The 25438-nt window shown below is 34.8% G+C and overlaps 2 protein-coding genes across 22 annotated transcripts in view; both read right to left on the bottom strand.

The window, feature by feature from the left end:
• The window catches only part of LOC145798767 (uncharacterized), a 31861-nt gene extending 29317 nt beyond the window's left edge, over positions 1 to 2544 (bottom strand). For 9 of the 10 annotated variants that reach the window (XM_082887697.1, XM_082887694.1, XM_082887696.1 and 6 more), the window contains exons 1-4: positions 2200 to 2544; positions 2004 to 2097; positions 1810 to 1898; positions 271 to 404 (exon numbers count right to left, since the gene is read on the bottom strand). In XM_082887697.1, the coding sequence (XP_082743823.1) occupies positions 271 to 404; positions 1810 to 1898; positions 2004 to 2097; positions 2200 to 2398 (516 nt within the window). In that variant the 5' untranslated portion in view covers positions 2399 to 2544. Of the gene's footprint in view, positions 1 to 221; positions 405 to 1809; positions 1899 to 2003; positions 2098 to 2199 lie in introns of all 10 variants that reach the window. The other variant, XM_082887698.1, reaches the window with a different exon arrangement.
• LOC114293905 (lipid droplet phospholipase 1) lies at positions 297 to 25438 on the bottom strand. Of its 12 annotated transcripts, XR_014340329.1 has the most exons (14): positions 25206 to 25427; positions 24848 to 24992; positions 17822 to 17966; positions 15908 to 15975; positions 15043 to 15113; positions 14187 to 14453; positions 10189 to 10352; positions 10039 to 10094; positions 9867 to 9919; positions 7190 to 7340; positions 7009 to 7106; positions 6772 to 6917; positions 2316 to 2352; positions 2073 to 2199 (listed from the first exon to the last, which is right to left on the bottom strand). XR_014340329.1 is itself a non-coding variant. In XM_082887680.1 (13 exons), exons 1-12 carry the CDS (start codon positions 25410 to 25412, stop codon positions 6801 to 6803), a joined length of 1542 nt encoding a protein of 513 aa, XP_082743806.1. In that variant the 5' UTR covers positions 25413 to 25427; the 3' UTR covers positions 297 to 415; positions 6772 to 6800. The 12 variants fall into 12 exon arrangements, 11 of the variants coding, with proteins under 11 accessions (XP_082743806.1, XP_082743808.1, XP_082743807.1 ...); XM_082887680.1 differs by lacking the exons at positions 2073 to 2199; positions 2316 to 2352 and adding an exon at positions 297 to 415; XM_082887682.1 differs by lacking the exons at positions 2073 to 2199; positions 2316 to 2352 and having other exon boundaries at positions 6715 to 6917; positions 24848 to 25095; positions 25206 to 25438.

Raw genomic sequence — 25438 nt, 5'->3', positions numbered from 1 at the left:
TGTGATTGAAACTAATCCTACTCACGACACAATATAACTCTACTTAGTACTTACCGTTGGATCTGACCTTGCTTACCACAAAATATAAGGTAGTCAAACTCAGATGCTACAAGGAAGCATAATCAAATTTTATTGCATATAATTCAATAACAAATAATAAAGTAGTTATGCAAAACTGAGCTAGGGTCAAAAAATGATCTCATGCAGTAGTGCTTAAACACTTATCAACTGTTCTTATGTCGTGCAGAGATGATGATATCAACTTCATACCTGGTTGCAGGCCCTTTCACATGAAATACAGATCCACCAGACAGAGAGAGTGCCTCCCTGAATGAGCTCCACAAAATCAGGAAACCAGTAAGTTTGTTTATTGTTTTCTAGCAATTGATCTTTCAGCTTTTCCACTGCACCAAATCTAAACATTTATGATAAAGATTCAGCTCAATAAGAATGAACCTGCTAATCAATCAAACATGAAAAAGCATGGAAACCAACAATAAAAGCATAAACATGATGAGTAAGACAACCCAAAAAACAAACAAAGAAAGAAAAGATAAGAAATAGATTTCCTAGTCTCTAATCAATCTTGAATCATATAGTCAGGTTCATCAAATCAAAAGTTACCAAATCAAGGTAAGGTTAACATAGAGATTAAATAAGTCAAAGAGCATAAAGAAGAGATTTCCTAGTCTCTATGCTGCATAGTTTCCAAACGTGATTATTCATTGAATCTGACTATTGGATCACAAGCAACAACATGCCTCATATGGCATAAATTTGAGTTTTAAAGTTTTTTTTAGTAGAGGAGGACAAGTTAGTTGCCAATGGTTCCAAGTAAACATGAAAATGCAAACATGAAAATGGCAGTTGAGCCTCCACAAAATACTGAATGACAGAGTATTGAATGTGTAAGCTTAATCCCATCAATTCAAATGCTATCACACTCATTTCTGCATCAAAGATTTCACTGAAAGTTAAATCATATCATCATTGACTATCATTATCAATCATATCATCTTCATGATCACTATCATCATCAATCATATCATCATTGATTTCATCATCTTCAAGTTTCTCCTCATGGAATTCACCATCAATATCAACACATATCATTTCCATGTCTTCTTTGTATAATTCTATGGGTTGATCATCCATGTGCACTGCATTTCCAAGACCAAATTATTCAAACTCTTGGTATGGTTCATCATTGTCTTTTTCTTCCTCTTCATCCCTTTTCACTAGAATGTCATATATTGCCTGAGGTATTATTCTTTGTACAACTCGATAATTGTTGCCAAATTTCATGTCCTTCATATAAAACACTTGTACAACTTGGCATGCTAGCACAAATAGTTCATCCTTGTACCAAGTTCTCATAACATTCACACTAACATATTTATAATCATCAAATTTCATTCCATTTTTTTCATTGCCAACATCCCACCAATCACACTTAAAGAGGAACACCCGATTTCTCCCTAGATATTTCAACTTGACTATATCTCTAACAACTCCATAAAAATCAATAGCTTCTCCTTTATGGTCACCCTTAACAACCACACCACTATTTTGAGTTTTTCGGTTCATGTCACGATCTTGAGTGTGAAATATGGTCCCATTGATAATGCAACCACTGTATCATGTCACTCGACTATTAGGACCTTGGGCTAGGTTCGTAAGTAAAGCATCCATGGTCCCTTCAAGTTGTTGCTTTGTGACCTAATTCCATTTATGATGTGAAATGTATTAGCATATACTTAACTACATTATTTAAATGCACAAATAAGGTTAAAAATTTATAGCTCTTACGTATTTTAGAAACCATGTATGGAAACTCTGATTCTAGCCTCTCTTGAACATTCCTCAAACCTTGTCTCTCAAGTTCATCCATGTATTGCCTATAAATTATTACACAACATTATTTGACACATATAGTTGTGAAAGTAGTAGAATTCAAAAAGAAAAATTTTCTAGTGAATATAATCATATAGTGGTTTACTTACCTCACATACGGTTGAACTTCATCACAATTATTCAACACGTACCATCGAGCTTTCTTCAAATCTTTTAAATTCAACACATCATTAACTGCAGCTCCTATTCCACGTACTTTTTGCTTAAATACAAAAATATTTCCATCTTGTATAGCTTTAATAGGCCCGTCATAATTCCGCTATGGTCTATTAAATTTTGTCTCACCTTCATTGAAGTATATAGAGCAAAAGGTAAGAGCCTCATTATCAATGTAACCTTCAGCAATAGAGCCTTCTGGATGGGCTTTGTTACGCACATAGCCCTTAAGAATATACACGTACCTCTCAAATGCATACATCCACTGGTATTGCACCAAACCTGCAAGGATTGCTTCACATGATAAGTGTACGAATAAATGGATCATAATATCGAAAAAAAGATGGTGGAAATATCTTCTCAAGCTTGCACAATATTAAAACAATATCTTTCTCAAGTTGTTCTAAGACATCAACTCTTAATGTTTTTGCCGATAACTCCTTAAAGAACAAGCAAAGCTCAATTAAAGCCTTGCCCATATCCTTTTTCAAACATTCACATAGGGCAACAGGAAACAATATTTGCAAGATAGCATGGCAATCATGGCTCCTCAACCCTGTAATTCGACGATCACTAGTGCTCACACAATGTGATATGTTTGATGCATAACCATCTAGCAACTTAATTGTACTCAAGAATTCACAAAAACTCCTTTTCTCAGTTGGAGAGAGCATGAAGCAAGGAGTGGGTAGGAAATTTTTTCCATCTACTTGCCTTGGGTGTAATTCAGGCCTTATACCTATAGCCACTAGATCAAGACGAGCCTTGTGTGAGTCCTTGGTTTTTCCATCAACGTTCATCAATGTTCCCATCACACTATCACATACATTCTTTTCAATGTGCATAACATCAAGGTTGTGGCGAACTTTGAGGGTTTTCCAATAAGGTAACTCAAAAAAGATGCTTCTCCTTGTCCAATTTAAATATTGAGGAGAACGTTTTCGCTTCTTCCCACGTTCATCTATCTTCCCAAATACTGTCGAGTCAAGATGCTCCAATTATCCCAAAACCTACTCCCCAGACAACTAGGGTTCTAATCTACGCTCTGGCTCACCATTGAATGCCTTGCTTTTTAGTAAAACATGATTATGCTGCAAAAAACGACGATGTCCCGTGTAACAAGTTTTCTTCCAATGATGCAAGTATTGGTGATATGCATCCTCATTACATGAAAGACAAGCCAATTTCCCTTTGGTGCTCCAACTAGATAGGTTACCATATGTAGGGAAATCGTTGATGGTCCATAACAATGCGACACATAATTGAAAATTTTGGCCATTTGATACATCGTATGTCTCTACCCCTACCACCCATAACTCCTTTAACTCAACTATCAATGGCCATAAAAACACATCAATGTCAAACCCGGGAACCCTACGCCCAGGAATAAGCAAAGGCATCATAAAAAATGGATCCTTCATACATTTCCATGGTGGTAAATTGTATGGGACAAGAAAAATCGACCATATGCTATATGAGTTACTTATGTTTCCAAACGGATTAAAACCGTCACTAGCTAGTCCGAGCCTAACGTTACGAGGATCTTTGGCGAATGACTTATGCTTTTTGTCAAAGTCTTTCCACGCTTCAGAGTCAACCAGATGACGCAATACATTTTCCTCCTCTACATGTTTATCCTTGTGCCGCTTCATATCAGTAGTCGTCTTCCTTGATATGAATAGCCTTTGTAGCCTTGGTTTTAAAGGAAAGTATCACAAAACCTTCTGAGGGATCTTTTTACCTTTACATTCACCTTTACGAACTTTGTATCTTTGCGCTTTGCAAGTAGGACACTCATCTTTATTTTCATACTCCTTTCAAAAAAGTACACAATCGTTCTTGCATGCATGTTTTTTTTTATAGTTAAGGCCCAAATCTTGAATTATTTGTTTAACCTCATTGTAAGAGCACGAAAGCGTTTCGTCAATGGGAAGTGCCTCCTTCAACAATTCCAGCAACATCGTGAGTGATTCGTTGCTCCATCTATTAAATATCTTTAGATGTAGCAACTTAACCATGAATGATAGTTTGGAGAATCGTTGGCAATCCAGATACAAATCTTGCCCCGCATCCCTCATTAATCTTGCAAATTTATTTGTTTCTCCACCATAACTACTAGGTAAGTCAGGATTACGACTACTAGATGCTTCTCCCACATAACCAAATGTGGTTGTTTCATTTCATATGTCATGAATAACTTCTCACACCTCAATATTGGGGTTATTTGACTTCTCTGTCACATTGTCGAGATATTTGTCATTTTCATTTTGTGAGTCATCATTGTCATTCAACTCAAAACCTTTCCCATGATACACCCACCGAGTGTAACTCGTGACCACCTCATATGCATACTATGGTTGTTACATCTATAACATGGGCACCAAATCTTATCTGCCCCTAGTTTCATATGACCACGAGCAAACAAGATAAATTCCCTCACCCCATCAATGTACTAATGTGACCTTCTATTATGAAGTTGCATCCAACTCCTATCCATGGCGCAAAAGAACTTAAAAATAAATAAATAAAATAAATAAAAATAAATAGGGTAAAAGCTTAAAAATTACGACATACTAAAAATAGGAAATATGATGCTAGAATTTTCGACTCTAATAAAACAAGCGAATCAAAATAAATTTAACAATGCAATCAATCGAATTGGCATCTACATTTCCAAATAACACAAATATAATCAAATCAAACAATGTGATAAGTAAAGCCTTTCTATGTACCAGAGTACTACAGTGTGAAGGCAGTGTATCTAAGCATGAGCCATGGTTGTAAATGCATAAAATAAATTAATGATTACTATAGCATTCCAAGGGCTGTGGAACAGAACTATAGGTGATCTGAACTTCTACAAGTTCAATGGAGTCTCCAATGTATTTCCTGAAGTTAAAAATTATTTTGCCTTTACATTTGTATCTTGATTCACAGAGAAAACCTGTGTTTCCCCTATGTTCTTGCTTTTCCACCTACATAAAAAAGAAGTGCCTGCTTTTCGACCCACTAAAAATCTGTATGAATTGCATGGAAGTCTTATTTTTAAAAATTTCAACTAAAAATTATAGAACTTGGCCTAATTCTTTTCAATTTTGAGAATTGTAATTTGCATTTCAAATCATGAAATAAATTGGACTTTGAGAAAACTATTGTTGAAATTGAAATTGCGAAGTGAAAGACTTCACCTAGAATGAATCCCTCAAGGGATTAAAAAAAAAAATCATCAATTGCAGCAAAATTATTTGACAACAAGAGAAATAATTCACTGAGATTCTCTGCGAGAGAGGCGTCTCTCGAGTTTACCATTATTGGAGATTTGCTTAAACCAGTGAGACTTTTTCATGGATCAAAACAACTAATAGTACTTAACAGAATCATCAAATCTCAGCCCCAAAATTAATACTACATTTCTGCGATCGTGTATTTGACCCAGCACATCATAAATCAGCACGACGAAGTGAAATCATTAACATAAACAATACACTGATAAATAAGCATTTTCAAAGAATAAATGCGAACAATAGATCAAGAATCAAATCTATGAGACTGAAATCGATTAATCGATCGAACCTGGATGCTGAAATCATAGTGGAGAGAGATGCTATGAGACTCCTTGGGGATGAAATTGTTGTCGAGATTAGAAGCAATCAACGAGATTCGTAGAGAAGAACCATTGCATTTGCGAGAGAAAAAGAATTGGGGATTTCAGAGAGAGAGAGAGAGAGTGATGAAATAGAACCTGGATCCTTCTTCTTTTTTAAGATAATCCCGACTATTGAGCTCAAAAATCAATATGTAAAATAAAACAATGCATGATTTGGGTTTATTAGGGATAAAATTGTAAGTATAAGTGACTGATTTTATTTTTATTATTATTTTTTTTTTTTTTTTTTTTTGAAGAATCAGATTGATTCTCTTACAACTAAATAAACTTGTCTAAAAAATGTAATAACATGATTAAATCTATATATTTTTTAAATTCCTTCATTTTGTCCTTAAAAGTATAATTTTTGTAAATTATTTTTGTCCCTAAAAATTTGTCTCTAAAATCTTAATTTCTTAAAGTGCTAATTGGTAATTTTTAGCAACAATTTAAAATTGTCACAAAAATATCACTAATTATAAATTTTAACGACAATTTTAAAAAATCATCACAAAAAAATCTACTAATTTTTAACTTTCAACGTCTATTTAAAAAATTCATCACACAAAAACGTCATTAATTGTAAATTTTAATAACAATTCATAAAAATTGTAATAAAAAAATTACTAATTGCCAATTTTTAGTAGTATGCAAAAAATCATCACAAAAAATTATTATTAACGATGATTTTATTAAAACTTATTTTAACAGAATTTGATAGGAATTAAATCCAATTATTAAAATCTATTAATAATTTGACTTGATGAGAATTTAATCAAACTAATAACCCCTATTGATATGGTTTGCCCATATTTTTAAAAGCTGTTTTTTCATTTTTCAATTTGACCCAGCTTGCGTTTCTTCGCTTAACCCACCAAGTTTCATCCATAATCAATAGTACTATGTTCATATTATTCCGATCTTATTTTCTCTTTACTATAAGAAACAAATAAAAATCACATTGACTTGACAAGTAATTATTTAGTAAGTCGGCATCATAAAAGCAAAGAAAATTTTATTATTGGCCAATAAAAATTTATCATAACATGTTTAACCTTGGCATGTACTAGCATTCATTTCAATGCTAGAAGCTAGTGGCAATACATGAGGTAGAGTCTTGTTGCATTTCTCCCTGTTTTACGCTATCAGCAACATGAGCGATTACTCCTGCTCCAGAATTATGAAGCCATTCATTTTTCACCTGTTTCGAATAATAAAAAAAAATTAGGAAATTCAAAATAAAGAAACCAAGAACACAAATGAAGCAAACAATGAAATTTTGACTACATTACATGAATATAGTTATGGGCAAAGAAGGGCAAGAATGCCGAGTGAAAGCTGACATCAACTTTTTTCCATCCTAATTGTTGTAAGCCACGTATCATTTCCTCTGTTAATGAATTGAAAACCGTTATTACTGTTTGTGACAGGAACCAATTGAACTATAGTCCGAGTTTTGGCACGGGTATTTACCTTCCATAATTTCATGATAATCCACTGCATTCACTGGGCTGGGTGCAATTTGTGCTGCTTCCGGAGGAAAATGAGTACCCTCAGACGAAATTGGTGGACAGTACTGAACATCCACAACATGCTTGTAACCGTCCAGAGATTGACGAGGAGGCTGCCAATTTTTGTAGGAAACATCAGAATGGTACAAGAACTTCATAGCATACTGCCAACTTGAAGTTTATTTGATTTAGGTTTGTTCCAATTCAAGAAACACTATTGTCACATACACACCTAAGGTCAATACTCGTATTTATATCAATACAGATGCATGCCATGTACTCAATTCCTAGAGTACGTAATGAAAAAAAAGTTTTTCTTATTAAACACACTATCCCACTGCCCCTCAACACCAAAATATAAATTAAATTAATTAAAATCTAATCAAAAAGGGTCAGATGAAACCAACAGAAAGGGAACCTTGACAGCAATCTATAAGGGCCAAGCAATTAGAATTTGCCAATCCAGTCACAAAAGTTTATTATGTAAGCTCAGAGAAAGAAATGGGGAAAGAGACAATCTCATAAGAAGCTAATAGGTGTGAATGGACTATAAACTGTACAGCATGGTCATGAATAATAGTTCTGATATAACCATAAACTATCTATTCATTCATTGCTCAGTGGCTAGGGAGATTTCGATGATGATCCCAAGCAAATTTAGGGTCCAATGAGTCTTCTCAGAAAGTGTGGTAGATCTTATGTTTGGTCGGAAGTTAAGAACAATGGGTAAAAGAAGAAAGAAGGCTTGGCTTTTGGCATTGTTGAGCTTGATATGGATCGTTTCAGGTGAGTGCAACCAAAGGAACTGTTGAGTAAGTGGAGCAACCCTTTTACACTAAAAAGTAATTTTTTGTTTATTTTTTATAGTTGGTTATTGGGGAATGTCATCTCTTGATCAATTTTTAGAATTTGTAGACATATGAGGTAAAAGTTTCTATATATTCTGTTATTTTTTCCTTCTGTTTTTTCTTTTTTTCTGAATTGGATCTTTGGATTTCAGTCGATTTTTTTGGGTACTTTGGTAATTTCTTGTTGCTTCCGCGTTGCCCTAATTCTATACTTATAAATAGATAAAAAGCTCTTTTCTGCAAGAGAGTTGTATTGTTTTTTGATCATAGTAAAAACCACAGCAATCATGAACGAAACTCTATTCTGGGGAACCACTTAAATCCTTGTATTTGTGTGTGTGTGATTTCTTTGATTTGTTTTATCTTTCTTATTCGTTATTTCGTGTCTCACCAATCCTGATTAGGAAGAGTCAACTCCTAACATTTTCGTTCAATATTTGTATATGGGTGGCATCCCCTTGATGCCTTGTCAATAAAATTTTAAAATAAAATAAAATACAAGGATGAATTCCATGTCATGTAGCTTACTAAATTATTTAAAGATTGACCTTCTTAACTTACTCCACACTTCTTGAACCTTTTACAGTACTCCTAAATCTAATACTGCACATGGAGACTTGAAAAAATAAATAAATACGGTTCTTAAAAAAACCGTACGAGGAAATAAACTCAAGTTCTATAAGATCCACTTAAAATATCAAATAATGAAAACAAAGCTAAAGAAATTAAGCAAACTAAACCCTTTCAGATAGCTCAGAGCAGTTGGATGTCACCACTCAACTTCAAAACTATTAAAATATAAGGTAAATTACAAATAGATTTGCTTAAAATACGAACTACCCTTGTGGTTTGGGAATTACAAATATCCTCTTGTTAGAATTTTTTATTTAACAAAATTAAAAGAAAAAATAAGGGTATGTTTGGTTTGTGTTTTGAGATAAATTTTCAAAAAAAAATTTGGGGAGAGTATAGAAATTTTTTTAGTTTGTTTGCTTGTATATTTTGAAAATAGTTTTGGAGTTTGAGAGTTTGGGATGATTTGATGTTTTGTTGTAGCTGAGTAGATGTGTGTGAGAGAAAAAATGATTAATTGATGTGTAATAGAGAGAGTACTTTTAGAATTTTTTTGAGAAAATTTGTAACCAAACATGTTTTTAAAATTTTCTTCCAAAAACATGTTTCAAAACACAAACAAACATACCCTAAAATTCCTAGCTACTCTCTTATACAACAATAAAATTACCAAAATTGTTTATTGAATTGAAATATATTTTTGACATTGTTAAAAATTGTTAATTGACTAAATGATTTATTAATAAAAGCGGTCATTTGTTATGCGATTAGAAATTTGAAGGGCATAATGTACTTTCTAGAACCACAGGGGGAATATTTGTAATTAACCCTAAAATATATAAGAAAAAAAGAAAAAAGAAAAAGAGAGCAAGGATTATAGAAAATGTTATAATACATGTATTGAATGATATTCAAGTGAATCAGCTGTTAAAGTTTCCATCAAGTATACACTCAACACCACAAACTATGCAGCGAACATAACAAAATGCAACAATGGACTCTAATCAGAAGTGTATGTAAACATAGATATGTGACTATTATTTATTATATTCAGCACCACAGACCTGGACCTTAAAGTTGGTCATTGGATGGAAGTTACACCATCACTATTTAGTCTTCTTATTTAATCTCTAATTGGATGCTAACATCTAAAATACCTGTTGAATTTTAGTCAGCAGCATGTAAAGCAGTTTAGGAGAAGAGAGACCACTAAATTACCTTGAAGAGTTCTGTCTCCCTTCTGATAGAGGATGTACGCCAACCAACCATATCTGAATAGTGTCAAGGAAGGAAGAAAATCTGATTTGTTGAGAACAGAAAAGGCCTAAAATAGATAAACAAAGCATCCCACTTTGTTGCAGCAATAAAACATTAATATGCAGGAGGATACGGTCAAAAGAGACATTCGCATAAATAATACGGCATCTAAATGCACCAAGAGCTGACCTGCCACATAACAGAAGTATACAAGAAGCTTAAGAATGGTGTTTAAAAATATATCCGTATCATTAAAAAGACAACCAAAAAAAAATTTACTTACATAAATTTTCCATCTTCACAATCCGATGCCATTCTTAATACAAGAGGTGGCTTGTTGGGTTCACCATCAGTGAGGAATAACTGGCTACCAGTTCGGCCAACAAAAATGGAAGCGATTGATGGAGCAAGCTTTTCTAAGATCGGAACGCCCAAAAGAAATGGAAGCTGAATCAAAATAAATGAATCAACTGTCTGGAGGTCAGGTTCCACTAGGCTAACCACTAGCCACCACCAATGATAAACTCTTCATTATTTTTTCAAAATTCAAGATCAAAATGAGCAAAAAGAAAGATAAAAAGCAGAGTTCATGCAGTATCAATGAAAAATTAAAACAATAAACTAGTTCATTAAGAAGTCATCATAGAATAACATATGTAAATGACAGCCATGAGAGATGAAAATGGAGATGCTTGATTCCTTGAAATAATTCTGTTGGGTTCTGTAATACATATAAGGCAAATAAGATAGAGGATCCAAGTTACAGTTATCGTGAAAGAATCCCAAGACTTGTTTTCAATAAAATTGCATGAACCAATACATTTTATTTTGTGATTGTATCAAATACCAAACTTGAAGCTGAAGGCTTCAAACAATCAAATCTTTAAACCACTTGATAAAGAGCAAGTTAAGTAGAAAAGAAACAAATTGGAAATTTTACATGAAACCCTCTTGTGACCTTGCTTAATCAATCCCAGATGAGAGTTTAGTTTTGCGGATTTTAGATTATGTTTTGCAATGAATCTAACAGAAAGCCGAGAAGCACGGTCACTTCTACAGAAGAAGCGTGTCATGCCCAACAACCGCCCAACAACCATGTCCGACATCGAAACTCTTCGGACACTCCTAAAAGCATGTCTGACACCCTAGGAAGCACGGATACGGATACGAGATACGGATACGATATGATACGGATACGACGATACGACAAAATTTGAAAAACTAGGATACGGGTACGGCGGGGATACGTTCGTAAAAAATATTATTTTAACAATTTTTAGTAATGCAATATGCATAAAAATAAAATCTAAAGCAAAAGACAACTTGATAAAGAAGAAAGATTCCTATAAAACTAAGTGTCTTCAAGGTCAATAGTTTCAACTTGTTCCCCTTCATCATTGAATATTACAAGACCTTAGCTAAAGCCAAAAAACCATTCTTAAATAAAAATTTCAGCAAATATACTTTTTTAAGTCATCAATAATAGCCTAGGAAGCACGGATACGAATATGGTGATATGGGGATGTGGATATGGTGATATGTCAAAATTTGAAAAAGTACGATACGGGTATAGCGGGGATACATTCATAATTTTTTTTTTATATAATTTTAATAATGTAATATGCATGAAAATAAAACTTGAAGTAAATTAATAAATAAGGAGAGGGATTCCTATTAACCTAAAAGTGCTCAAACATTCATAAAACATCCAAAACTAAAAGTAAAAGCAAAAGCAAATGCAAATGCAAATTAAACATCATCCTTACATGTCAACACCAAAAAAAGAATGAGAGCAGAGAGAAGAAACGTGAGAGAGTGAAAAAGCGAGAGAGAAGTGAGAGAGACAACAAGAATACATTAATTTGACAAATTCTATTACTTTAACTCTCACTATATTCCTCTTATCAAAGAACTAAACAAAATATTATAAGTAATATATAACTTCGAGTATCCGATACTTCAAAATTAAGTATCCGATACTTCAAAATTAATAAAAAATTAATTAAGAAGTATCTGATACTTTTAAGAAGTATCCGATACGTATCCGCGAGTATCCGAGGAGTATCGATATCCGATAAGTATCCGATACGGATACGTCACCCTTTTTGAAGTATCCGTGCTTCATAGCTGACACCTCTTCAACATGTCTTAACTAAAACATCAATTCATAATATTGAACACTTTATCGACACTTCATTACATTTCAGTGACTCTTCTTGAATCATGCGAACACAGCCTATATGATGAATCCCTTCAAAATAACATTGTTATGCGTTCTTTTAACACAATTTATGCACTCTATATATGTTTTGAAATATTTATAAGATTAATACATCATATACATTACAATGTTCTATAATTGTTTTGCATTATTTAAAAAATCTATTTGTTAGGTAAAATAGCATATTGATGTTTACTTTATGAAATATATAGCTTTGTAATGGAATTAGTGTTAGATTACATATTTTTCATTATCTTTGAATAGATTATTCATATATATGACACAATACATTTGTGAAGTTACAAAATTTTATCGTGTTCCAATCATGTTGTTTCCATGTTCGTATCATGCCGTGTGTCCATATCTGTGCCACTTAGACAGAAAGGAGTGATACCTATAAAATTCTGGATGTGATCCCTAATTGCTAAATTCCTCTCCTTCCACTACTTTTTAATTCTCTACAATCAGATTTTTTGATTTAATCATTACCATACCTTAATTTCTTTATTTTTCACCTGGAAGTCTATCTCCTCCTTATTTAACCTTTTACCTAACAACACAGGTCCAGAACACAAAAAGACATGCTATATAGAAACTTCCAGCATAAATTCCAGCACCCCCAGTTTAAGACCAAGCCAATCAAGCACCAATCGATTAATGAATCCCACAACTTTCTTCCACCCCTTAAAACTCTGAAGGTAGAAGCTATAAATGAACTTACCTCACCACAAAATCAACTGCATTACCTGAAACTTTGTCCATCTTTCTGTACCGGATGATAACTCTTATCCCCCATCCACTTCTAGATATTCCACATTTGTCAGCAGCAACCAAGCAACAAACAGAAAAATGGAAACTGGATCCAGTACTAAAGAAAATGGCAGGGAAAAGCCCATTGGAAGGGCAAGCTTTAAAATATGCAATGATCATGTAATTACTTCAATTAGACAACATAAAGTGACTGATATCTCAGGGAATAACCTATAAGGACCTCTGTGAAACTTTTTGGTAGTAGAAATCCTGACAGTATAATCAACAACCTTAGGTGGCTGAGAGAAATTATTATCATACCTAAGCTCTAATGACTCAGTGCAAGCAGGGCTTCACCTGCGATAGGATAATAATTTATGCTCTGTCTAATATGTCCAACATAGTAACTTAAAGCCCAAATCTCCATGTAACTAGAGCCTCAATTATGCGAGCCCCAACACATGTCAGCTAATATTTCAACATGATAAAGTAAATAAAGTAGCCATGACCTTGTTACTTGAAATAAACTTCGACAAGATGCATTCATGAATTTGAAAAAAGATTGCTGTTGATACCATCTCAAAGAAAAACTTTTTCCTCTTCTTCCAAATGCAGCCCTACCAATTCTTAAACTTCTAGAGATTTTCGAAAACTTTATGGGAGTAAATAACAGCCATCCAATGATCCAACACCTCCAAATAAGTAGGTATGAAAAGGAAAACCTGAGATCCTAAACCTTTGTGCCCCATTGTTCATGTGTCAAAAGCTTATAAGTACCCCAAATTTATTACTAATGTCTTCATTTAAAATAAAACGAGGCTAAAACATTCCTGGTAAGTTGTAACCTTCTCTACATCACTCTCGCACTCATTCTCCACTTGTATCTTCTTTAACTAATATAGGCCATGACTTTCTAAAGCAAGTCATGCCAGCATCCAAGTAAGATTCCCTGTATATTTTTATGTAAGTGATTATCTTTAACCATGTAATAATAGCCAAGCAATTCTATATTTGCCAAGTAAAATAGACAAATGGTCAATTTTAAAGAGCCCTTCTTCAACCAAGGACAAGAGAGAAGTCATAGAACCTACCAAGATACCATCCCTCCTACTACCATGATTAAAATGGGAAAAAATTACAAAAAGAAATATCCGTGTCTCCATGAAAGTCTAAGAAAATTGGAAGCAAAGAACAGTACCTCAAACCTAGCGTCAAAGAAATTTAATAATATTGAAAAATAAAAGAACCAAATATATGAGTTGCCACATAGAGGCTAAATAACAGAACAGGCACAACGCACGAGCACACACCTGCTTCTTCCCTCTCACACCAAGATGTGGAGTTGCCAAGGTAATAAAATTGACTGGCTCCAACCCAGCGATCGTACCTCGTTTTGAAGAGCATGGTGTTTTTGAGTTTGCATTGGTAGAAGCAGGTACATCATTAGGCTGATCACTGCTGAAGGCATCTGGTGAATAAAGGACAGCAATTGCATATCTGGCAAACAATCCACCAAGAGAATGGGCTAAAAATGATATCCTCTTCAAGCTCTCTGTCCTTTTTACTATTTGTATGACCTGTTTAACCAAAAGCCAGCAGAAAACATAAGTAATTTGTTACCACAGCCACAGATTACACAATTGAAGCTAGGAATGGCCACTAACTGTGTTGATAATCAATACTCCAAAGAAATCGGTTTCAACTTGTATCCACTACCCAGCATGTTAACTGGAAACAGTTCCAATTAAGAAACATGGACATGCCAACACAACAATTTTCAAAAAACAAAGGACATGATATGTGGGGACATGTGCAAAATTATATATGAATATTTCATTCAATGTTAATAAAAATATACAACATGAATCATAAAGTTTAAAAGAGGATTGATTAATAGGTATAAATCTAAATTGTTTTACTTTTATCATTAGATCCTAAGTTATTTATCCCAAGTTAAAACAATTAATAAGACATGTTTGGATGCGTGTCAAACATGGACATGCCACCTTCTTAGAAGTGTCCATGGCTTCCAAATTGTAAAGCATCAGCCCAAATTCAAACCCAAATTTTTACGCCTCACAACCTGAGCTTTTACCGTTACAACAGGTAGTGGCCCTTAAGATACATAATTGAAATTGAACACATGCACAAAAATAATATTCTTACTTCATCTGCTAATCTTTTTCCAGCTCCATCAATCCCAGCAAATGTTTTTGAATAAGTGTTACAGGAACTTGCTGCATAGAAACAGTTAAACCTTAAGATTGTAATCAATTAGCATAACATGAAATTATGTCAGAAAAACACTAGATTCCAAAACATGTCTACAACCAATTGACAGACCATCCAAATCAGTGAACTAGAACTGGAGAAGTTAGAAACCTCAATAAGGAGAAGAGGGAAAAGAAGTAGCCCTGTGGATGAGAACACTATCATCATTATTCCATGCGCCTCATTGAACTTTCTATTGTCATAAAAACCAGAGTCTTAGTTTTCTTTTTTCAACATGTTTGATTGTGGTCTCCCTTTTCCTTTGTATTGTAAGAGGACTCCTTGTCCTCATATTTCCTTTTCATGATTTATAAAATTCTTTTGCTGTTGATAAAAAAAAAATTAAAAATTAAAAATAAAAACAAACCATGTTGTTTCATAGTCCATCAAGAACCATGTCCTCAAAAAAACAATAAGATTGCAAGTATTTTTCACAAACTCAATTCCTCAATTCTTCATCCCAGCCATCCCCATCAGACACCACCCTTGATTATGCATTAACCACCAAAAACCATGTCTTTCATTAAAGAATGAGTGTGCAATTTTTTTTTTTCTTCACACCAACTTATTTCTCCTTCCCCGCCTCCTATTCCTAATAATGACCTCGCACATACTGGGTAATTCTCCCAAGTGATGCCATCAGTGCTCGTCTTCGAAATAGCCAACCAATCTAAATCAACTATCCCTATTGATCACTAATTTGAGAATTTAGTGAACGATATGAAAATGAAAATATGGATCTCTGTGCATATGACCATACCGTAAATTAAAAAGTTCCTTCCAAGACGCCTCTTCAACTCTGTCTCTACATATATCCAATCACTTGGACTGCATTACTTAGATAAGTTAACTCAAAATTAGTTTGGATATATAAGCCGAAACAAGCATAAACATAGAAACATAAAGTACGATTATTTAACATCATTACCCTCAGTGTGAGAATCAAACACTAGATTTGAAAGCAAAGAAAATCAAATTGGAGCATAAAGCTAAAACAGAACGAACCATGTCTTCGATAATGCAACCAAACACATACATAGAAACTATTACATAAAGGGAACACAAACATTTTTTTTAAAAAATATTGACTAACAATCTTTTTATCAAGTATGCGTAAGGATGGAACTTCAAGGTTCGTTTAGTTTTGTATAATACGTGTATACAAGGTTAAGCGACTTATACCCCTTTTTGGTTCTTCTATAATGTACAAGAATGGTACGAAATATGTGTCCGACATGTGTAATTGGACATTCACTTAGCAAGCATATTTAGTAATTCTAGTTAACCATAAAACTATGTATAAAATCCCCATATTATGCATGAACTGCTCTATGACTCCTTATATGTAAACCATAATACCCTAGAAGATGTACATTAAGAAATATTAATATTTTGCCATATCCCTATGTCCTTGGGTATGAAAATTATAGATGGATCGGATACTTAGACACACACCCGTACCCAACACTCATACCCAAATCCATGTAACATAGCCAGTCAGCCTTTTATTTTGTAACTAAACAAATTTCGTATTAATTGAATAGGAACAGGAAAGGTGGAAGGATTATATTCAACCATGCAAACAACACACAACAGAATGTGCATCATCTAGACCAAGCACATAAAAATTCATGCATAGAAGTACCTGTGTCCTTGGGTATGAAAATTAGATGAATCCGTACCAGTACCCAACACTTGTACCCAAGGCCTTCTATTTTTTAATTAAATGAATTTCATATTAATTTGAATAGGAACAGGAAAGGTGGAAGGACTACATTTGACCATGCAAACAACATGCAACAGAGTGCCCCTTCTAGACCAAGAACATAAACATACATGCATACAAGTAATTAAACAGACCCAACAAAGACTGTTTTGCTAGCCATAGATTGCTCACGGACAGAATTCTCCTAATTTGGCTAGGCACAGGCAAAAGTGCCTGACCATGCTTAAATGATAATAGTCAGGCTATCCAAGTAGAAAGGTTTCCCTAAACAGGAAAGCATAACTGAGACATCCATGAAAAAATCTCCTCAGCCACCACTTCTACCAACATATCTGTCAGAAGATTCAACAACCTGTCGTCTTTCTCTATTTTAACCCTTTCTGCGGAGCCATTATTAAAAGCAAATCATATACTCTGGCTACTATTGTCCAACAAAATACTAGATACATCACATGGCCCACCTTGTAAACCTTGGATCTTGATATGTTAAATCCCAAATTAAGGCAAAATCAGTGCTACAAAAAGACCAATTTTACATCTCATCACATTCTGCAATATTTGTAAGCATATGTAAAAGTGCTAGCTACCATGCATTTAAAGCCACAACAACTCATCTGAAGTATATAGATCCTGTTCTTTTTTTAATATCCAAAAAAGAAACCCAAATCACTTGATTGATGAAGAAGACTTTCATAGAGTCAACAGACAGAATCCTAAAGGTGCAAGTCAAAATAATCTGTAGAAGAAAAATATACCAGAAGGCATCACAAAGCAGCTAGACACACTTGAACCCACCACATAAACAGGCACGTAATAACAATTGTAGAAAATTAATACGGCATGTAATGATCATTTGTTTTCTTTGATCTTTTTATCCTTTTCCATTCCATTTGGCAAGCTCTTTGTTATGAATAAATTTATAATATATTTTAATCAATCTGTACATACCTCCCCAAGATGCCATGAACAAGGACAAGAAGATGATCAGGTTCATCTTTCACATTAGTAATACCCCTTGGTGATGCAACATTTCCTTGAGTGGTACTCATAGGTTGAGCTCTAAGGCTTTGATGTTTCCAAATATTGTTTATTCCTGGGCAAGTTTAGTTGACAACCTCAGACCAAAGGGAAGAAAGAGATTTGAAAAACAATCAGTATAGGGAATTATTAAACATCAGCTGCTAGTAATAAGTTAGAAGCAGCCTACAGACATAAGACACAGCTCATTGATTTCAGATATCACTTTGGGACCAAAAAGAGTGGCTCAAATGTTCAGTGTACAAAAGGACTAAAAGGCCAGTTTCAATACTCAGTTTCTCCTCTGGCATTACCAGACCGGGGAACACATCACATACAATACCTATATGACCTACTTGAGTGAGTCTACAATATTCCTTGATTCGTAAGCCGATCTATTTGAAGTTTTCCAGCTGTTGAGGCCAGTTATTTCAGGTCCACTGATTAAAGATTGCATCATTTTTTATTTACCATAGTTTGAAGTGGGTAAGGTTTAAAATTTTAAGTTAAATGTGTAAAGCTGCAAATTCATAGCAGTCAACTTGATTAGTGTTTTTTAAGGTCTAATTTGGTAGTTAATCAGGTTATAAATTCACACAGGATCTCTCTTCCAGCAAAGGAGAAAAATCAATTGAAGAATGTGGTTACAAAGCTTTTCGCCTAGAACATGCCATTGTTTCGATTCCTACCTGTGAATATTAAGGAAACTATTAGTGTGAATGTCCAAGTTGAAAAAGAACATAGTTGCGTAAGTTAACTAGTTGCTTGCCTCTTGAAAGTAGAGTTTACTGTTAGGTAGTCAACTAATATGTCCTTTGATGGGGAATGTTCTCAATATATAATCGAGCTTTCTGTACAAGCAATTGTAAAATCTAGAAGTTAACTCTATTATCCTTTCTATCTCCCATCTTCATTCTGTATTCTCTTGCTTGTCAAGAATTTTCTTCGTCTTTGCTCTCCCGACTCTTGCTACAATTTCTACAAATATCTCATCAGCTTACTTTTGCAAGAAAGCCGTGAGGTTTAAGACCTCAAAGGTTCTCAAGTGTCAATATAACCATGATGCACGTTTTCCTCCAACCACTATACGGATATCATTAGCTGCTATTTGATCCTTTGATTGAAAAAATTGTGAAAGGTCATGCCTATATATACCCATAACCACATATTTCAAAAAATAATAGTAATAAAAAAATCGAAATAAAAATTACAAACTAAACACAACCCTCCAATCTCTATTAACAAAAATACAAAGGAATCCCTTTGAAAGCAAGTGGCATTGATACAGATAGGTCAACTTTATCACACATTCCATCCAGATGTTTCTAAACAAAACCAAATTAAGCCTTGTGTCCACAATCAAGTGGAGTCAGTAATTAGTAGAACAGAAACCCATAAAATCAGTGAAAAGCTATAAACACAAGATAAAGGGGCCACCTAACCTAATCCGACCAATTGAAACAATCAACTAGTGTGTTAAATTGCTCTAGGCGCACTGAGGCGATGAGGTCTCCTATAGCCTAAGCGCGAAGCGCGAGGTGTGAGGCGAAGCGCGCGCCTCACCAAAGCGAAGCTCAAGTTGTAGAAGAAAAGCAAAATTACGAAATAGACAAATTTTTCAACATAACAAACATATATAATATTTAAAAAATCATAACCATTTTCGATAATCTCTAAACATAACATTCAATCTTCTAAAAATTAGAAATATAATATCCAACAAAAGATATAAAGCATAACATTCAATCTTTTATCACTTTTTGCTCTCTTTTGACGTGGGTGTTTGGAAAGTTGCTATTTTAGTAGGCTATTTTAGTAGGCTAAAATTTTTGTGTTTGGGAAGATAGTTGAATTTTTTTGTAGTTGGATGTGATGTTTGTGAGAGAGAAAGTGAAATGATTATGGGTTTGATATGACATTTTGTCTTATTGGCTATTTTAGCCTATTTTGTCATATATGGATTTTAGCCCAAAAAGCCAAAAAAAGCCTTTGCCAAACACCCCCTACATTTGATCATTTTATATTGAAGAGTTTTGAATCCATGTGGGTATGTCCACAAAAAAAACACTTAATCAACAATTGGAGTGAAAAAAAGGTAAAGCCCATGCCTTGCGCCTCAAAAAAAAGCCCTCGACTCAACGCCTAAGCTGCCCCTTGTGTGTTGCGCCTCGCCTCGATCTGTTCGAAGTGCGAGGCTGCACCTCGCGCTTAGGCGCGTGCCTTTTTAAACACTACAATCAACATCATAATGCCATACCCACTAAACAATACAAAAACAATTTATCGATGCTCCCCACTCTTCCTAGACATAACACATTGCTATGGATGTAAAAAGCAACTAGGCCTTCTTTTCTTCATTGATATCAAGTTTCTTACGAATTTTTGTCCAAACAAATACTTTAAAATTAAATGGTACATTTGCATTCCAAATCATCTTATGATGGCTAAAGGATGATACATTAGGATCATCAATAATCATCTCAAAGAATGATACAACTATATTTCTCAAAGATACCTCATCCAAAAGATTAAGCAAAGAAACAAGATCATTGACTTCTAAGCAAGGTTCTGAAAAGCGGTTGCGGTTGCCGTGACGGTAGCGGTGGCCCGGTTGCGGTTGCGGGGTGTAAAGGCCGTAGCGTAACGGTTGCGGTAACCGAAACCGTGAATTTTTTTATTTTTTGCACAATTTGAAAAAAACTTACCGATATGCACATTTTTTTTCCATGATCATATTTATTGGGTTTTAAAATAAATATTGATCAATTTTTATAAATTTGCAAGTTTGATCCAATATATTTCATATTTTTAAATAACTATAAACTGAGTTTTTTACATTTTATTTTAATAATTAATGTCTTTATATTATACAAAAAATCAATCACTAACTATTATATATAAGATAAACAATGACAAAAGTAAGAGAATAAATAAAAACCTAAATATATATATATATATATATTAATCAAGCCAAATAGATAATGACCACACTTATATTATTATTATTATTATTATTATTATTATTTTCAAACAATATATAGATAGACACACACAAACAAAATGGTTGAGTGATAGTAGCTGAATAGAATAGCATAGGTCTTACAGCTTCAACAAATTAATAACATATTTTTCATCTTCCGTCTTCTCTCTCTATCTCTCTTCTCCCATTTTCAACTCTTTTTTTTTTTGTGTTTTTTCGAAATAAGCAATTCGGAACTATTACGTAACGGTGCGTAACAGGCTGTTACGGCCATTACGGCACCGTTACAACCGCTATAGCAGCCACTACGCCTGACACACCTGTGAACAAGGTTCTGAAAAGCGGTTGCGGTTGCCGTAACGGCGGCGGTGGCGCGGTTGCGGGGTGTAAAGGCCATAGCGTAACGGTTGCGGTAACCAGAACCGTGAATTTTTTTATTTTTTGCACAATTTGAAAAAAACTTACCGATATGCACATTTTTTTTCCATGATCATATATATTGGGTTTTAAAATAAATATTGATCAATTTTTATAAATTTGTAAGTTTGATCCAATATATTTCATATTTTTAAATCACTATAAACTGAGTTTTTTACATTTTATTTTAATGATTAATGTCTTTATATTATACAAAAAATCAATCACTAACTATTATATATAAGATAAACAATGACAAAAGTAAGAGAATAAATAAAAACCTAAATATATATATATATATATATTAATCAAGCCAAATAGATAATGACCACACTTATATTATTATTATTATTATTATTATTATTATTATTATTTTCAAACAATATATAGATAGACACACACAAATAAAATGGTTGAGTGATAGTAGCTAAATAGAATAGCATAGGTCTTACAGCTTCAACAAATTAATAACATATTTTTTATCTTCCGTCTTCTCTCTCTATCTCTCTTCCCCCATTTTCAACTTTTTTTTTTTTTTTTGTGTTTTTTCGAAATAAGCAATTCGAAACTATTACGTAACGGTGCGTAACAGGCTGTTACGGCCATTACGGCACCGTTACAACCGCTATAGCAGCCGCTACGCCTGACACACCTGTGAATCTCAATCACACGGCAAAAGCGGCCGTAACGGGTGGCGGTAACTACCACAACTGTTACGTAACGGCGTTACGTAACGGTTGCGGTCACTTTTTAAAACCTTGCTTCTAAGTCATTCACATTTCTTTAAAAAAAAAATGAAATTCTAGAAAATCAAAAAATAATAAGTTGAATCCATAGATGCAATAGAACCATTATGAGAACAATAGAAACAATCAAACAAGGGAACATGCGATCAAAGAAATCCTCACCTCCCCAAACATCAATGGGGATCAACAGTCAATTACAACTATGCATGATTAGCTTTGTCAATATCTGCGTCCCACTATAGTATGAGTAAGGCAACGTCTCAATCCGTAGCTCGTTTGTAGCATAATGTCATCCCTCAATGGATTTAGTCAATGCATAGCTTGATACTTTCGTTCGATAGCCCACATATGCGGTGTTGCCTTCCAACCACTTAACTTAAACCACGGGATCTCCTCGTGCAAGGTTGAACCCAAACCAAGCACTTGAGTTGGCACACAAGGCCTTTGGTGGTGCCTCGATAGCCTATTCAGTCTAAAACGAGTCCCCAATATGCCATAACGTGTGGCATAAGGGAGACAACGTGTCAAACCTCTCCCTCAGGAGGCACGTGCAGTGCTTACATTATTGCACCGTCCACGGGGCTCCCAAACCCACGTGGAGACTCTAGACACCCCTCTGAATGCCTAAAGCCCGCCCTTGAGTTGCCCCAAGGTTGCTCACTTGAAGCCCAGTTTAGGCGAAGAGGCAGGTAGGTAGCACACCTTGCCCCCTTATAGATGCTTGTTAAGCAATTAACCCTCTGGTAGGAGGAAACATGCCTTTGTCCGAGGAGTCATAATGGTTTTTCAAAAATACAAGTTGAGAAAAATCACAAAACTTGGTCGGGAAAACACTTCCCCCAAGACCTCTTTCCAATAAAAATTTCAAACCGAAACTCCTCCATTTGAATGCCCCAACAACGCGCCAAAACTGTGCACTGCTGCTCCGCTGGGCAGGCTGCGGCCTGGGCTGTGGCTGGCAATGCTGGCAGGCAGCCTGGGCTGCGGCCTGAGCCGCTGTCTGTCCGTGGCCTTGCTGCTGCTGGCTTCTTTGCTGGGCTGTTGCTTGCTGGCTGCTACTGTTGCTGCTGGGCTGTCTGCTGCTGCTGGCATGGGCTGCAGCCTTGTTGCTGGGCTGCTGATGCTGGCAGCTAGTGCTGGCTGCTAGCATGGGCTGCGGCCTTGCCACTTGCTAGCTGCTGGTGGCCTACATGCCGGGGCCAATGTTAGGCCACATTGAGGCCCATCAAAAGGCTACTCTTGAGCACTTGAATGGTCACACCAACATGAGCAAAACGTCACGGAGAGGCAACCCGTGACACACAGCCAGGGATTGAATACCCCTCACTTTTTTTCCTTTTATATATATAGGTTAGACTACTCTTCATAATTTGAATACCCAAATTCACAAATTTTGAATTCTCATTTCATAATCTTGAATAGTCAGCCCATTCAATCCAAACTATGCATATTCACTCACCCTGCAATCCACTCACAATATATTTTGATTCTGAATGTAATAACCTCACCAGAAACTATACGTACCTAGAAACGTCAGTAACAATAAAGTGTAGGGTATATATTTAAAATTGATGTGTAGTAGACTACAATCAAAATGCATCATGTCCATATATTTTTTGAGTACTAAAAAAAATATCCACATAAAGATAATTCTTGAAATATCTTGTTAATATTACTCATGCTTATTTAGGATAAAAAACATTGGAGGGAAAAAATAAAAAATTGGTTTGAAGCCCTATCAAGACTTACAAGTACTAGAATTCTTCTTTTTGCATAAATTTTAATCAAGTTGTTGAATGACTATCTTGCACAATATTTCTAGAGCAGCCACTGCATTCAAATCTGAGCTATTTAAACTGTCGATTTGAGTGATTTGGAGAGAAAAGACAAAAAAGTGGACAGAAAGGAATTTCAATCCCTTGTTTGAATTACCAAATATGAGAGAAACACAAATACATTCTCTCATAACCCCTATTTTCAATCTCTCCAAAAATAGAGAGCAATGGAGAGAAATGGAACAACAAAATATTATTTTGTTATAATAGCAAAATTACCCTTTAGATATAGAACAAAAAAATGACTGCCACCGATACGCAGATTAATTTAGTAATATAACATTACATTATTTCTTTTCTTTATATAGCTTAACCAAACACAATAGAAAAGAAATCAATATCATTTCTTTTCTTTTCTTTTCTCTCTTATCTATCCAAACAAAAAAGAAAGATTTTCTTTTCTCTAAGAGCATGTCCAACATTGAGTAAAAGAAAGATTTTCTTTTCCATGTTGACTCTTTTTTTTTCCATCAAATTTAATTAGAAGTTTCATCTCATATCGCGTGTTCCAGCACAGCAATCTAGGATTTTATCAAACCACCAGTCGACCAGAAGAACGACCAGGGGATGTAAGGCCAGTCGGGTGTAAATTTTTCAAAATTCTGAAACAAATTTTGCCCCGGAGGGGGTGACAACTGGCCGGACATCCAGCCAGTTGTCTGGTGTTCATGCATTGTCCAACAACCACAGTCACCTGTAAAGCTAACGGCTATCTACAATAATTTGGTGAAAGGTTCTAGCATCCTCAATTTGATATACTGCTCTGATGTTTGCTTGGAGCACCAATTTTATACATTTTTTATCAAATTTAAAATTGATAAAACAAAAGATGAAACGTTGGTGACGCTCTAATAACTTACTAAATCATTTCTTTTTCTGAATCCATATTCTGTGTCCAAATTTGAACAAAACACGAACATTAGATGGAACAAATTGTGAACCCAAACACCATAGATGGAGCAAGAGGCAACAATTTTACCAGCAAAATTGCAGAGATTCCAGCTCCAACCGAAGCCCAGCCGATTATCGAAGCAGCAACAACTCGACGAAGACGAAGAACTCGAAGCCGATGATGACGACGAAGCTGAGAAATTAGAAGAAGAACCCAAATGCCCACTCTTGATCTTCAACCCCGGTGAATAATGTAGCAAAGGCACCGATGATGCCATATACATACACAGAAATAAAATACTTTGTTCTTCTTGTTAGGTCAAACCCATACCCTAGCTAGTTCATTGCCATAAACGCAAAGCATATACAATAATATGATATATATATATATATAGAGAGAGAGAGAGAGAGAGAGATGTATTTGTATAGTTGCTTTGAATCACTACCTGTATTAGTGAGGAATTGAAGTGGTTTGTGTCTCTCTGTGGATTGGTGAGTCTGATAAGATTGAGAGCGTTGGGCCAAAATCTGGAAGAGAATTTTTTGTTCTTTTGTTTTCCATCATTGAAATGAAATTGACGGAGAGAGAGAGCCAGTCGCCTGGGAGAGCTGGTAGTGGGGGTTGATTTTGTCACCGGTAGGTGAATCACCATAACAATTGCGCACAAAAAACAAGGAC

The sequence above is a fragment of the Camellia sinensis genome, chromosome 9 (genome assembly GCF_055761805.1).
Source record: "Camellia sinensis isolate YWXY chromosome 9, ASM5576180v1, whole genome shotgun sequence".
Lineage (NCBI taxonomy): Eukaryota > Viridiplantae > Streptophyta > Magnoliopsida > Ericales > Theaceae > Camellia > Camellia sinensis.
Note: the sequence above shows the minus strand (reverse complement) of the source record. Positions and strands in the feature narration are given on the sequence as shown.

Bases quoted from the DNA above. Each gene is read 5' to 3' on its own strand.
- LOC114293905 (XM_082887680.1), bottom strand. From the start codon at position 25,412: ATGGTGATTCACCTACCGGTGACAAAATCAACCCCCACTACCAGCTCT. The intron at 24,993-25,205 runs GTAGTGATTCAA...CCGGGGTTGAAG, and splicing joins TCAATTCCTCACTAATACAG to ATCAAGAGTGGGCATTTGGG. The intron at 17,967-24,847 runs GTAAAATTGTTG...AAACTTGCCCAG, and splicing joins GAATCTCTGCAATTTTGCTG to GAATAAACAATATTTGGAAA.